Source organism: Heloderma suspectum, chromosome 1 (genome assembly GCF_057233095.1).
Source record: "Heloderma suspectum isolate Gila_16-S chromosome 1, 16-S_ref, whole genome shotgun sequence".
Classification (NCBI taxonomy): Eukaryota; Metazoa; Chordata; class Lepidosauria; order Squamata; family Helodermatidae; genus Heloderma; species Heloderma suspectum.
In genome coordinates, this window is record NC_139458.1 from 156921234 (window position 1) to 156933282 (window position 12049).

General features: G+C 52.9%; 1 protein-coding gene across 4 annotated transcripts; it reads left to right on the forward strand.

Moving 5' to 3' along the window:
* The first annotated feature begins 1722 nt into the window (after positions 1-1722).
* Positions 1723-9731, forward strand: C1QL2 (complement C1q like 2). 4 transcript variants are annotated; one of them, XM_084829614.1, is made up of 3 exons: positions 1723-2211; positions 2287-2506; positions 9552-9731. In XM_084829614.1, exons 1-3 carry the CDS (start codon positions 1805-1807, stop codon positions 9729-9731), a joined length of 807 nt encoding a protein of 268 aa, XP_084685740.1. In that variant the 5' UTR covers positions 1723-1804. The 4 variants fall into 4 exon arrangements, with proteins under 4 accessions (XP_084685740.1, XP_084685744.1, XP_084685746.1 ...); XM_084829618.1 differs by having other exon boundaries at positions 1723-2176; positions 2258-2506; XM_084829620.1 differs by having other exon boundaries at positions 1723-2154; positions 2239-2506.
* The last annotated feature ends 2318 nt before the right edge of the window (positions 9732-12049 follow it).

Sequence of the window (12049 nt, forward strand, 5' to 3'; positions counted from 1 at the left end):
TTCCATGCTCCCTTCCTCTCCCTCCCTCATCCTGAAGAGTTCTGGTGAACTCGAAAGCTTGCTCACCACTTTGTGACATTGTAGTTGGTCCTCATACAGATATCACAGCCTCCCCCAACCCGGTGCTGTCCGTATGTTTTGGACTTCAACTCCCATCAGCCCCAGTGAGCATGGCCAATGGCCAGGAATTCTGGGAGTGGTTGTAGCCCCAAACATCTGGGAGGCACCAGGTTGCGGGAAGGCTCCCTGCTATGGTTTTTGGACTTCCAGCGCGAGCATCCACCAGAGAGCGACCTTCGCGCAACCCGGTCAGCCCAGACGCCTCGCGCGAGCCAGCCGGGACCGATGCACGCGCGCGGGAACGCAGGAGGGAGAGGCGGCCGCGACAGCCCATTTGAGTGGGGGCGAAGCGGGAAGGAGAGCGGAATGCAGAGGGCGAGGGAAGGCAGAAACGATGCCACGAGAGGAATGGAAAAGAAGGACAGAGACGAAAGGACAGGGGAAAGGGAGAGAAGGCATGACAGGAAGCCGGCGAGCCGGGAACCGGGCTGAAGGGGGGCGGGGGAGCGCCGCCCGCTCGGCCCGGCGGAGCCCGCTTCCCCGGCGGGGCGGGCCGGGGCGGGCCGGGGCCGGGGCTTCGAGCGCCACTTTCGCTCCAGGGGCTCGTCTCGGTCCGGGGCTGCGCAGCGGTCGGCCGCCAGGCGACCCTCCCGCGCCGCGCCGCCCTCGCCCGCCCCCAGGGAGCCCTCGCCCGCCCGGCCGGGGCCGCCGCCCGGCGCCAATGGCCTCGCCGCCTCTCTCGCCGCCCGCGCGGCTGGGCAGCGGCGACCTTCCCCCGGCAGCTCGCGCGCGGTGAAGGGCTCCTCCTCGGGCCGGGAGTGACCCCGCGCCCGCCTCGCTCCTCGCTCAGGGGCGGCGGCGGGAGGACGAGCGACCCCCCGCGAAGCAAGCCCGGGGAAGCGGGAACTTCCCGACGGCAGGGAAAGTGCGCGTGTGCCGCGCGGGGGGGGGGGAAGGGGGGCGGGGGGCGGGTCAAAACGGCGCGGCGGGGGGGCTGCCCGATTCCTGGCGACGCGGGGGGGGGCTGTCCCGGACGCGGTGTGGAGGGCGGGGAGCGGGGAGCGGATCCAAGCATCCGCGGGCGCTCGCCGCTACTTCCTCGGCTCGCGCGATGCCTGCTCCGGAGCTGCTCCGGAGCTGCGCTCGCGGGCCAGCCGGTGCCCACTCGAGGTGAGGCGAAGGGTGTTCGAGGGAGCGCGCCAGTGAGTGAGTGTTCGTGGGAAGGGCCTGTGACCCCCCCCGGGAGGGGCGGGGGCCAGGGCTGGCGGGTGGAGGGGCGGAGGGAAAGGGAAGGAAGGGGCGCTGCGGCTGGGCAGAGAGGGGAGGGGCTGCGCGCGCCCGGCCTCTTCTCCGTCAGGCGCCCGGGTCTCCCCCCCTCCACAGGGATGGGCGGCATCTTCGCCGCCTCCCGCGCCCGCTCCCCGTCTCCCTTCGCAGCTCAGTGATGCCAGCATGAAGGGCACCCGCGGCCGAGGAGGCTGCCGTCGGGAGGAGGCTCCCTGAAGCGCTGGTCGGGGCAGGAGCGGGCCCTCGCTTGCCCCGGGCTGGGGGCTGGCTGGCGGGCCGGGCGGCCGCGGCTGACCGCCCTTTCCCTGCCCCCCGTCTCCCCACCCCGCCGCAGGCAGGCTCGCCGTCGAGAGAAGGCACCATTACTTCGCCCAGCAAGGAAGACCTGTTGGCGCTCGCTGCCCGGCTCTGGCAGAGGAGGAAGCGGCTGGTGGCCACCGTGGGGATTGCCCTGGCCATGGGCCTCATCCTGCTCATCGCCGTGCCCATGCTGGTGCAGGCGCCGTCCGAGGGCCAGGCGCACTACGAGATGATGGGCACCTGCCGCATGATCTGCGACCCCTACAGCGCCAGCAGCGCCGCCGGCCCGGCCAGCCGGCCCGGAGGCACCGCCGCCGCCCTGGAAGGCCTGCAGGAGCTGAGCGCTAACCCGCCGCCACCCCCGCCGCCTTTCATCCAGGGCCCCAAGGGCGACCCCGGCCGTCCGGGCAAGCCGGGCCCGAGAGGGCCCCCCGGGGAGCCTGGCCCGCCGGGTCCCAGCGGGCCGCCCGGGCAGAGGGGCGACTCGGGCAAGCCGGGACTGCCGGGGCTGCCAGTGCCCGGCATCGGGGTCCCCGGAGCCGCCACCACGGCCGGAGGAGTGGCGTCGGGGCTGGGCGGCAGCAGCAGCAGCCCGCCGCCCGGAGGCGAGGTGGCAGGCGCGCTGAGCGCTGCCTTCAGCGGGCCCAAGATCGCCTTCTACGTGGGCCTGAAGAGCCCCCACGAAGGCTACGAGGTGCTCAAGTTCGACGACGTGGTGACCAACCTGGGCAACCACTACGACCCGACCACGGGCAAGTTCACCTGCCAGGTGCGCGGCATCTACTTCTTCACCTACCACATCCTCATGCGGGGTGGCGACGGCACCAGCATGTGGGCGGACCTCTGCAAGAACGGACAGGTGGGTGCAGCGGCGGCCGTGTGCGGGCCGAGGCCGTTTGTTGGACGGAGGTGGCTCGGCGGGGATCCCAGACTCATTTCCCCTTAGTGCTCGTAGTGTGCGTGTGGGGGGAGGCGCGGGGGGAATTCTGCAGCCTGGGAGATCCTCAGACCCGATGTAGTTAGCATGACTCGACTGGAGGGGAAAACTAGTGGGGACTGGTGGCTCCGATTTCGGTGGGGCTGTGAATCCACTCTGGGCTTCAGTCAGCACCAGTCAGAATTCTAAAGGAGCTATCCAAGGTGCTGAGCCCTATCCTCAAGGTAGTTTCAGCACCTTGGATAAATCGTTTGGAGTTGTGGCTGGTTCTGACTGAAACCCAGGATGGATTCATAGCCCCACTGAAATCGGAGCCACCAGCCTCCACTGGTAAAAACAAATACCCTCAACACACACACCCCGATTTCACCCCAAAGAGATACTTGGAGAATCCATCCAAAGGGGATGCTGAAACCCCAGGGGCTGTAAGCTCTTGGGCTGGTCCATACATGCTTGTTCCTCGCTTGATGGTTATTACGGCATCATAGATCAAAGAACAGAAAGAAAGTTGTGGGGTGGGGTGGGGAGAGAAGCTGCCTAGTATTCCGTCTCCTTCTCAACTCCATCACAATTGTTTTCAGCCTGGCCTCAGCGCTGAGTAATCCAAATCGAGCAATGTGTGTGGTGGATGTGGGAACGAGACCTTGAGATTGAAAAGAGGGTCTCTCTTTAGGCTAAAACCATGGGAAGGGGGTGACTGTTCACAAACCTTCCCCCTTGCATCATTTTGTCCCATTCTAACCAACACCACTCCTTGGTCTTTGCTACCCCTCTTTATCCCCTTTGATATGTGACATAATTTATGGATGGCCTCATTTTATAGGGCACCACACAGTCTGGAGCTTCTCCACTTGGTATCAGTTCCTGAGTTCTTCTGTTCTCCCTTCTCCCATCTTTAGCTGACAGGCTGCATGTGTAGGTCCTTGCTAACAAGGGATTAGGAGATCAAGGCATCCTTTCTTAGACCTTATGACTGCTGTGCTGGAGGATCACTGTGGCTGTGAAGTGGTGAGGCTTTTCCTCCAAATGAGTTTGCAAATGCACCTCGTGTGAAATCTAAGGAATGCTGAACATGGGTTGGGGGTGCAGAACCCAGGGATGTATCTAGTGTGGAGAATCTTGTGATCTTGTGTCTTCTTGTGTTCCTCCTGGTAAGATCTCATTCCAAAGGGGAGACCTCAAGCCATCCCTGCATGGGAACCCTGAGACCAAGAAAACAACTTATTTTCAAATCCTCAACAATAACAATTACAGCAAAGGAGCATTTGGAACCCTATATAAGGGGGTGGGAGAAAAACAGGCTGGAGGGATGTGGGGAAGAGAAGTGGTGGGTACAGGAGGGGTTAAGAGTCCCCCTTACCAGAGTCTCTTCACCCCAAATTGCCTCTCCCATAGCGTAATTTCTTGAGGGGAAAAGGTGGGGCATATGTGCTGGGGTTTGGTAACATCCATTGTATGTATTACATACTCAGTTGCCCTTCAGGTGTTTTGCACCACAACTCCCATCACCCTCAACCAACATGCCAAATGGTCAGGAATTATGGGAATTGTAGACCATAATATCTGGAGGGCACCAGACTGAAGAAGGCTGAGTTAGTCTAAACTAATCTTCAGTTTGCTGGGGTGTGTGTGTGTGTGTGTGTATGTAAATGGGACCCTGAGTGCAAGGGACTTTCTGTTCAAATGGAAGGAGCTGAGTGCAAGGAGCTTTCTGTTCAAATGGAAGGAGCTGAGTGCAAGGAGCTTTCTGTTCAAATGGAAGGAGCTGAGTGCAGGACTTCAACGCACATGGAGAATCTTGAGTCCCCCTGCCCCTTCCTCCTGTTCATGATTTCATCCAGGCTTTCCATTCCCATCATTTACCTGTTGATATCTCCTTCCACTGGTGTGAGGGATCCTATGGGTTGTGCTCATCACCTGTAGCACTTTACTTATTGCTAAGAGAGCATCTTCACAGCCAGGAGACTTCCACTCTAAAGGAAGAGGGCTTAATGTGAGACTACACTTGAGGCTCTTCTTTTTAAAGCAGAGGTTGGATGGCCACCAGTCGGGGGTTCTGTAACAGCCTTGTCAGGGGCTTGGAGCTGATGACCTTGGAGGTCCTTTCCAACTCTGTGATTCTAAGGGGTTTCAAAACCTATATACCATGAAGTAGCAACTTCCCCCACTATGTATGATTGTGAATTTAGGATGCACTTTGATGGTCATCTTTGCTGCTTACTTTGCTACCCTTCTCAAATGGGATCCCTGGCTTTTCTCCTCCTCCAGTTGTCCAGAGGATCACATCTGAGGGAGCACAGCTCTTGGGGGCTTTACTCACAGCAGGCAGAAGCAGGTTTCTTCTTGTAGTGGCCATGCTCACCACTGAATTGTTGATCCCAAGATGTTGGGACAGTTCAAGCGCATGACATGAAGGTTCATTTCTTGATGATTTGGGCTTGTATGAAATGGCCATCAAAGACAAAACAGAACAGGCAGAGCTTTTGCTTGACTTGATGTCACCCCAGGTGCAATCATTTTTGATCGAGGCAATTACACCCTGGAGCCTACTGATCAAAGGCCCTCAGCACACTGAGACGTCCATCCTGAGATGGAGGCCCCAGGCCTTCAGGCCCTGAGGTTGAGTTGCAGGAAAGGAGGCACTATCAGCCTGGAAGGAAGGGAAAAACCATTCCTCTGTCAGTCTTAATCCAAGGTACACCATGGTCTGAAAGGGGAACAATGGCTGTCTCTCCAAGCCAGCCTCCCTGGTACTCTCCAGATATGTTGGACTACAACTCCCATCATCCCCACCCAGCATGGCCAGTGGGAGCTGCAGTCCAGCAAATCGGGGGGGCAGAGGGGCTGCACTAAGCCAATCCCTTCATAATAAAACAGATACCCATTACCTGGGATTTTCAACGGGAAGCCTGAGGTCAGCACTTTTGACCATGAACCAAAGCCAGTATCTTTTTGCTTCCAGTGACTCACTCCTGTGGACATTCTTATACTCAGACTTCTTGCAGTTCTGATAGTCAAAACTATGGAACTGGCTGCCACAAGAAGTAGTGATGGTCGCCAACTTGGATGGCTTTAAAAGGGGTTTAAACAAATTCCTGGAGGAGAAGGCTATCAATGGCTACTAATCATGATGGCTATAATAGAACACAAGCAGGAGGGTGTTATTGCACTCATGTCCGAGCAGCTGGTTGGCTATCAAAGGAGCAGAATGATGGCCTAGATTAGCCTTTTCCAACAGGGCTTTTCTTATAGTGTTCTGTGCTTTATACTTGTCCCATGGTCAACTTCTCCCAGCCCACATTGATCCTGAAGACCTTAATTCTGATACCTCTGGTGCTTCCTGGCTACTCTTAAGAGTCACTCCTCTGGTGGCTTTTACTCTTAAAAGCATTCTTGATCCCATGGCCTCTTGACTTCCTCCTCCTGGTGAGTTTGGTTTTCATCTGCTGAACTTGAGCAGATAGTGGGTGGTGTTTCCATTTGCTGAATGGAATGGTGGGGGATACTTGCATAACCCAGGAACTGAAAAATCATCACTCTTGTTCTTTACACCTGTAAGTCCTTTCAGTATAAAAAAGGTAAAGGTGTCCCCAACCAGTCGTGTCCGACTCTAGGGTGTGGTGCTCATCTCCATTTCTAAGCCGAAGAGCCAACGCTGTCCGAAGACGCTTCCATGGTCATGTGGCCGGCATGACTGAACATCGAGGTGCCTGGAACGCTGTTACCTTCCCCGCCGAAGCAGTACCTATTTATCTACTTGCAATTTCTTGCTTTCGAACTGCTAGGTTGGCAGAAGCTGGGACTGAAGATGGGAGCTCACTCCGTCACGCAGCACTGGGGTCTCGAACTGCTGTCCTGCCGACCTTCCGGTCTGCAGTTCAGCATCTTAACCACTAAGCCACCGCGCCCCTTTAAAAAGGAAAGGTTCCTCCTGTGCAAGCACCGGGTCATTACTGACCCCTAGAGGGACGCCGCTTCCGCTAGCATTTTTGTGGCAGACTATAGCGGGGTGATTTGCCATTGCCTTCCCCAGTCATGACTACCTTTCCCCCCAGCAAGGTGGGTACTCATTTTACTGACCTCGGAAGGATGGAAGGCTGAGTCAACCTGAGCTAGCTACCTGGGACCCAGCTTCCGCTGGGATCGAACTCAGGTCATGGGGAGAGTTTCAGTTGCAATACTGTCGCCTACCACTCTGCGCCACACGAAGCTCTCCTTTCAGTATAGGGGATGGAAAAGAGAAAATGCACTTTACTTCCTGTTCATCTATACCCCAGGGCCTTCTAAACCTGTGCTGGCCACAGCCCTCTTTTGATTGTCAGGTTTCCTCCACCCCCCCCCCCCCATCATGGACAGCTCCCTAGAGCCAGCCAGGATCTTGTGTCTGGGTTACAGTGAAACCAATGAGCAGAGCCCATTCTCAAAATTTTTGGCTTCTCACCTGCTCCCAATTATATTTGCGTGTGTGTGTATGTGTGGACATGGGTAGGTTCCTGCTATACCTGTGTAATAGGGTGCAGTTACTTCAGGCCAGCAGATAGGAATTGGTAGAAAGGAAGAGGAAGTCTCCATAGACATGAATGGCCCCTGTGAAGTGGTAAGCCCAGGGAAACATTGCCACTCCTGCCCTCTCACGGGAATAGCATGAGGTGTGGGGTATTTCTCTCTCACATAAGGTCCCCTGCTTATTTGCTTTGACATTTTTCTACCTGGGTTGGAAATAGGGCCTCTCCTTCGAAAAGTGTCCTCTCCTCACCTTTTAGCACCCACCTGCGCAAAGTCCAAAGATGGACTTTGCCTTTTGCTGAATGGACTGGGCTATTTGGCAAGTGTGGGGTGGGATGGGGGTGGAATGCAATGGGAATGAAGCTTAGGGATATTGAACATGAATGAAGAGGAAGAAGGGTCTTTTGGGATTTAAGCACAAGAGGAGGGAGAAAGGCAAAAGACAGGAGATCAAGAAAGGTGAATGGTGACTAATGCACACAGCAGTTTTGCTCTGAAATATGTTCGAGCTGATAACAACAATATCAAAAAAAGTCCATTACCTTAGCAGCAGTACACTCAAATGAACCTTTATGGATCTTTCATGGACTCAATGCAAAAGGAGTATAAATATTTGGCTAATGGAGGAAGCCTACCTTAAGGGACTACAGAACTAAAGGGAAACACACTCTGGCTTCATCCATCAGCCAAAACACTATGGGTTGCCAGTTTCTGTGTGTCTGTCTGTGTAGAAGGGTTCTTTATATTGTATTATTACCATCTGTTGTAAGCTTCCTTCAGGATCATTTGATCAAAAGGCAGGGTATACACCTTCAAAATAAGTGATACAAAATGAATGAATGAATGAATGAATGAATGCATAGAATTGTTTGGGAGCAAGGGAGGAAGGAAGGAGAAGGAATCTGGAAGAGAAGACAAAGGAAAAAGTGAAGAGGAGAGACTGAATGACAGAGGAGGAAATCATGCAAGGTGGAAGGAAAGACCAAAGGAGATGGGATGAGAGAGAACCACTGTGGTGAATGCAGAGGAGGAGGAGGAACAGACAGGTGTGAGGGAAAAGAGCATGGCATGGAGAAGTTGGCAATGGAACTAAGTGCTAACGAAGTTAGGAAATCTTCATCCCCTGAAACAGGCTGAATGGGCCTCTGTCTGTGAGGATCCAAGTGAAAAGGATATTTCCAGTCAAGGAGGCTGAAGTGTATGCCTTCTACTGCCATGGTCAGTGTTTTCATTCTACAGACTGACTGAGGGAAAAGGAAAAGGAAGGGGTTGTGGTGGGAAGAATGGCTAAGACCAGGCGAGAGAATAAGAGAGTAGGAAAAAGTGGGATCCTTGCAGTGAAGATTAGAAGAATATATTACTACAGAAAGGAATGGAGGTGAAAGGAGGTTGTGATAGGGTTGGAGTAGAATGGGAGGTAGGGAAGAGGGCAAATGGGATGGATTAGTGCAGGGGGTGCACAACCTCACACCCAGGGGCTGAATCTGGCCCTCCAGGGATCTCAATCTGGCCCTCCATTGGTCCCCAGAAGGCTATGCCACACCTTCTCCTGGCTCCAGCCCCTTTCCCCGAGCCACTGATTGTTTGGTGCTTTCCTGGCTTTTGTGGCATTCCCCCCCCCCATTTTAAAGGGCTGAAATGCCCCTCCTAAGGCCCCAGTGCAAGCATCCAGAGCTTCAAGATCAAATATGCTGGTATTTTGGCCCTGCCCCCTTGCCTTTGGCCCCGCCCACCCCTGGAACGCAGCCCCTGAGAGCTTCTCCGAAATCTAATTTTGCCCTCTGGCTGAAAGAGGTTCAATACCTGGATTAGTATGAAGGGGAGGTCAGATCAGAGCGATTGGATAGGGATGGTACTAGTTCGGGATGGTACTAGTGAAGGGATGGTACTAGTTAGGTGTGGTTCTCCTTTCCTTTACTGGTCTTATTGAATCTCTTTTGGCTTTCTTTGAACATCCTGAGATATTTCACTTGAGGAGGCACCTCCACGTTTGCTTCAGCGGGGATGCGTGCAAATTTCACGCTCTTATTGGTCTTCCTTTGACCTTGCCCAGGTGTTTTGTCAGTGGAAAGGAATCCCCATTTTTCCTTTGAGCCCCACTTTGGAGAAATCTTGGTTGGCACTTAGAAGGGAAGGGGAAGCCTGGAGGAGATGTGGTAGGACAATAGGAAGGAGCACAATGGGCAGAAAGGGGAGAGAGCTTGCGAATTCATTGCATTTATGTCGGCATTTATCCCCCCACCTTCCCATGAGAAAACTTACTCATGGTTTACAAAGGTCCATCTGCTGAACTTGAGCATACGGGTCTCTGCTTGCAGGGAAGGGACAAAGAGTGTGTCTGGGGTGGAGTGGTGCGGGGGACAAAGAGAAATGCAAAGTAGAGGAGGATGGCTTGGGGGCAGACCATGGAGGTGGCAAGGATCTGAACCCATCTTCCCTCTTGGCATGATGTGCTTTGCAGGTGCGAGCCAGTGCCATTGCCCAGGATGCAGACCAGAATTACGACTACGCCAGCAATAGTGTGGTGCTGCACCTGGACTCGGGGGATGAGGTGTATGTCAAACTGGATGGAGGCAAAGCCCATGGGGGCAACAACAATAAGTACAGCACTTTCTCTGGCTTTCTTTTATACCCCGATTGACAAAGCCAAGTGCACAAGGTACGGTCCATCGCCTCATCCCTGCCACGCCTTTCCTGGGGATCTGCTCTTCAGCTCACCTTAAGCTTCATTCGGAAAAAAAGAGAGAGAGAAAAAAAAGCTGTATGTTAATGTTGATTGCAGTTCGAAAGAGAGACACACAGCTTCTCCCTTCCAGCCACTGGCGTATATCTTCATCTGTGTCCTGTTGTTTGTTGTTGCACACTATGAGACGAGTAGGTCTGAGAGCATTCACCGGTTCATCAGCACTGTGAATCGATCCATTCATTTTGCGCTGGTTTAAAGATGTGGAGTTAAATCCACACGGTCTTGGGTGAAAATGGCTGTCCAGCACTGATGGAACTGTTATTGTACAATTATCTACATAAAGCCCCTTGATCCAGGGTGTGCAGTGAAGGAGGTTTTTTTTTTCTTTTTTCAGAAACAGTATCAGCTTTGCCTATGTCGTTTAGTCATGACAATGTGTAACCCTTCTTGAAGTAGCCTTGCCTAAAAATCAGTGCTGAGATACAACTGCAATATCTGATTTTTGCCAGTCTGTTACATCAAAATATTGCACCACATACAAATGCAGGGTGTCGAGCCACATGTACGATCAAGCCATCTCAAACGCAGCTCTCCACATCACAAGCAGTTTACAGTCGTGCTGAAATGCCATTCTGTTGTTGAAGTATTTTGGTGATTAGATCTCCAACTTGCTACGGGCAAAGCAGGTGTCCTCCTTTGTATAAACAAACCACATCCTCTCCTTTGATTAAACAAGCAGTTAAAAACAAGACGGATAGGATCCAGATTTAGTCATACTTAGTGTAGACCCATTGAAATCAATAGGACTTCCCTCAGCCATGATGAACTGAAGTCCCATAGATTTCGACGTGTCTCCTCTGATGAGGACTAAATCTGGATCTAATCCCCTTTACAGCACAATCCTATGTGCAACTACTCAGAAGTAAGTTTAATTGTGTTGAGTGGGGCTTACTCCAAGGTAAATGTGTATAGGGTTACAGCTGTAAGCAATGGACACTACAGTCATCTATTTAAAACCATCCCAGTCCATTATGTGTGCATGGAAGATTATACGGCAAAAACCATGACACACAAAACAGGATAGATGAATGCTGGCACTATTTCTCTTTCTTTATGTATGATCATTGTTTTTACTAACAGTCTGGAGAATAGGACAGAATTGTTGTGACACTGCATTGGCTGTTCCTATACTGCTTTGTATGTAGGGGATTTGAGTGTAACCATTTTATGTTCTATAAATACTATATATAATAAATCTTATTTCTTTATTTCTTCCAACCACCCTTGTGCAATCCAATACAAGTGTGGGTGGTGATGTTAAAAAGTTTAATCTCCTGTCTCTAAAGCAAATGAATGAACAAAAGAAAAAAAATCATATTAAATTATCTTTTTTGACAATGGTTTTCTACTGTGTCTCTCTTCTGATGTTGTGTAAGGGAAGGGAGAACTGCTGGAGGACGGGCAGAGGAGCTTCTTTCACTCTTCAGGGCTGTGGGGTAGAACCTCTTTCAACCTGAGGGCAACATTCCAGTTTGGAGACACTGTCAGGGCCACAGTCTGGTGATGGGTGGTGCCAAATGCAAAAAGGGTGGAACAAAAAATACCAGCATATTGTAGCTTAAAGCTTTTCCTGCCAGTAATGCAGCCTTAGGAGAGGCATTTCAACCTTTTAGAATGGGAGGAAAAACTGCAGAAAAGCCAGGGAACCACGAAATGATTGGTGGTTGGGGAGAATGGGGTGGGGTCAGGGAAGGGGCATGGCCTTCTGGGAAACCACTTAGGGCTGGATTGGGATCCCAGGTGGGCCGGATTTTGTCCCTGGGCCTCAGGTTCTGCAGCCCTGTTTTATGGTATGTATGTTTGTTCTGTGAAACCCAGTCCTTGTCCTACAGGTGTGGGTAGCCTCCCCTGTTTCTTTGTTGGCAGGATAGTGCAGTCTGGACAACATGGGCCCTGTTAGCAGGATCAGTGCATGGAAGATCCCACCTTTCTGTTCAGGTGATGAGGACAGCTAAACCTCACCCTCTGAGTTTATAAGTACAGAGCAGACCAGGAAGCCAGCCAGCCAGTTAGGCAGACAGAGACCCATCATTGTTCTAGCCGGGGGTGGGCAGCTTCCATGACCTCCAGATCTGATTGGACCGCAGCTCCCATCAGCCCTAGCCAGCACAGTCAATGGTGAGGGGTGAAGGGAGCTATGCATTTCCCACCCCTGTTCTAGCTGGACTGTTCTTCCTGCAGCTTGGACAAAGGACTAAGTGGCAGAGAGCAAT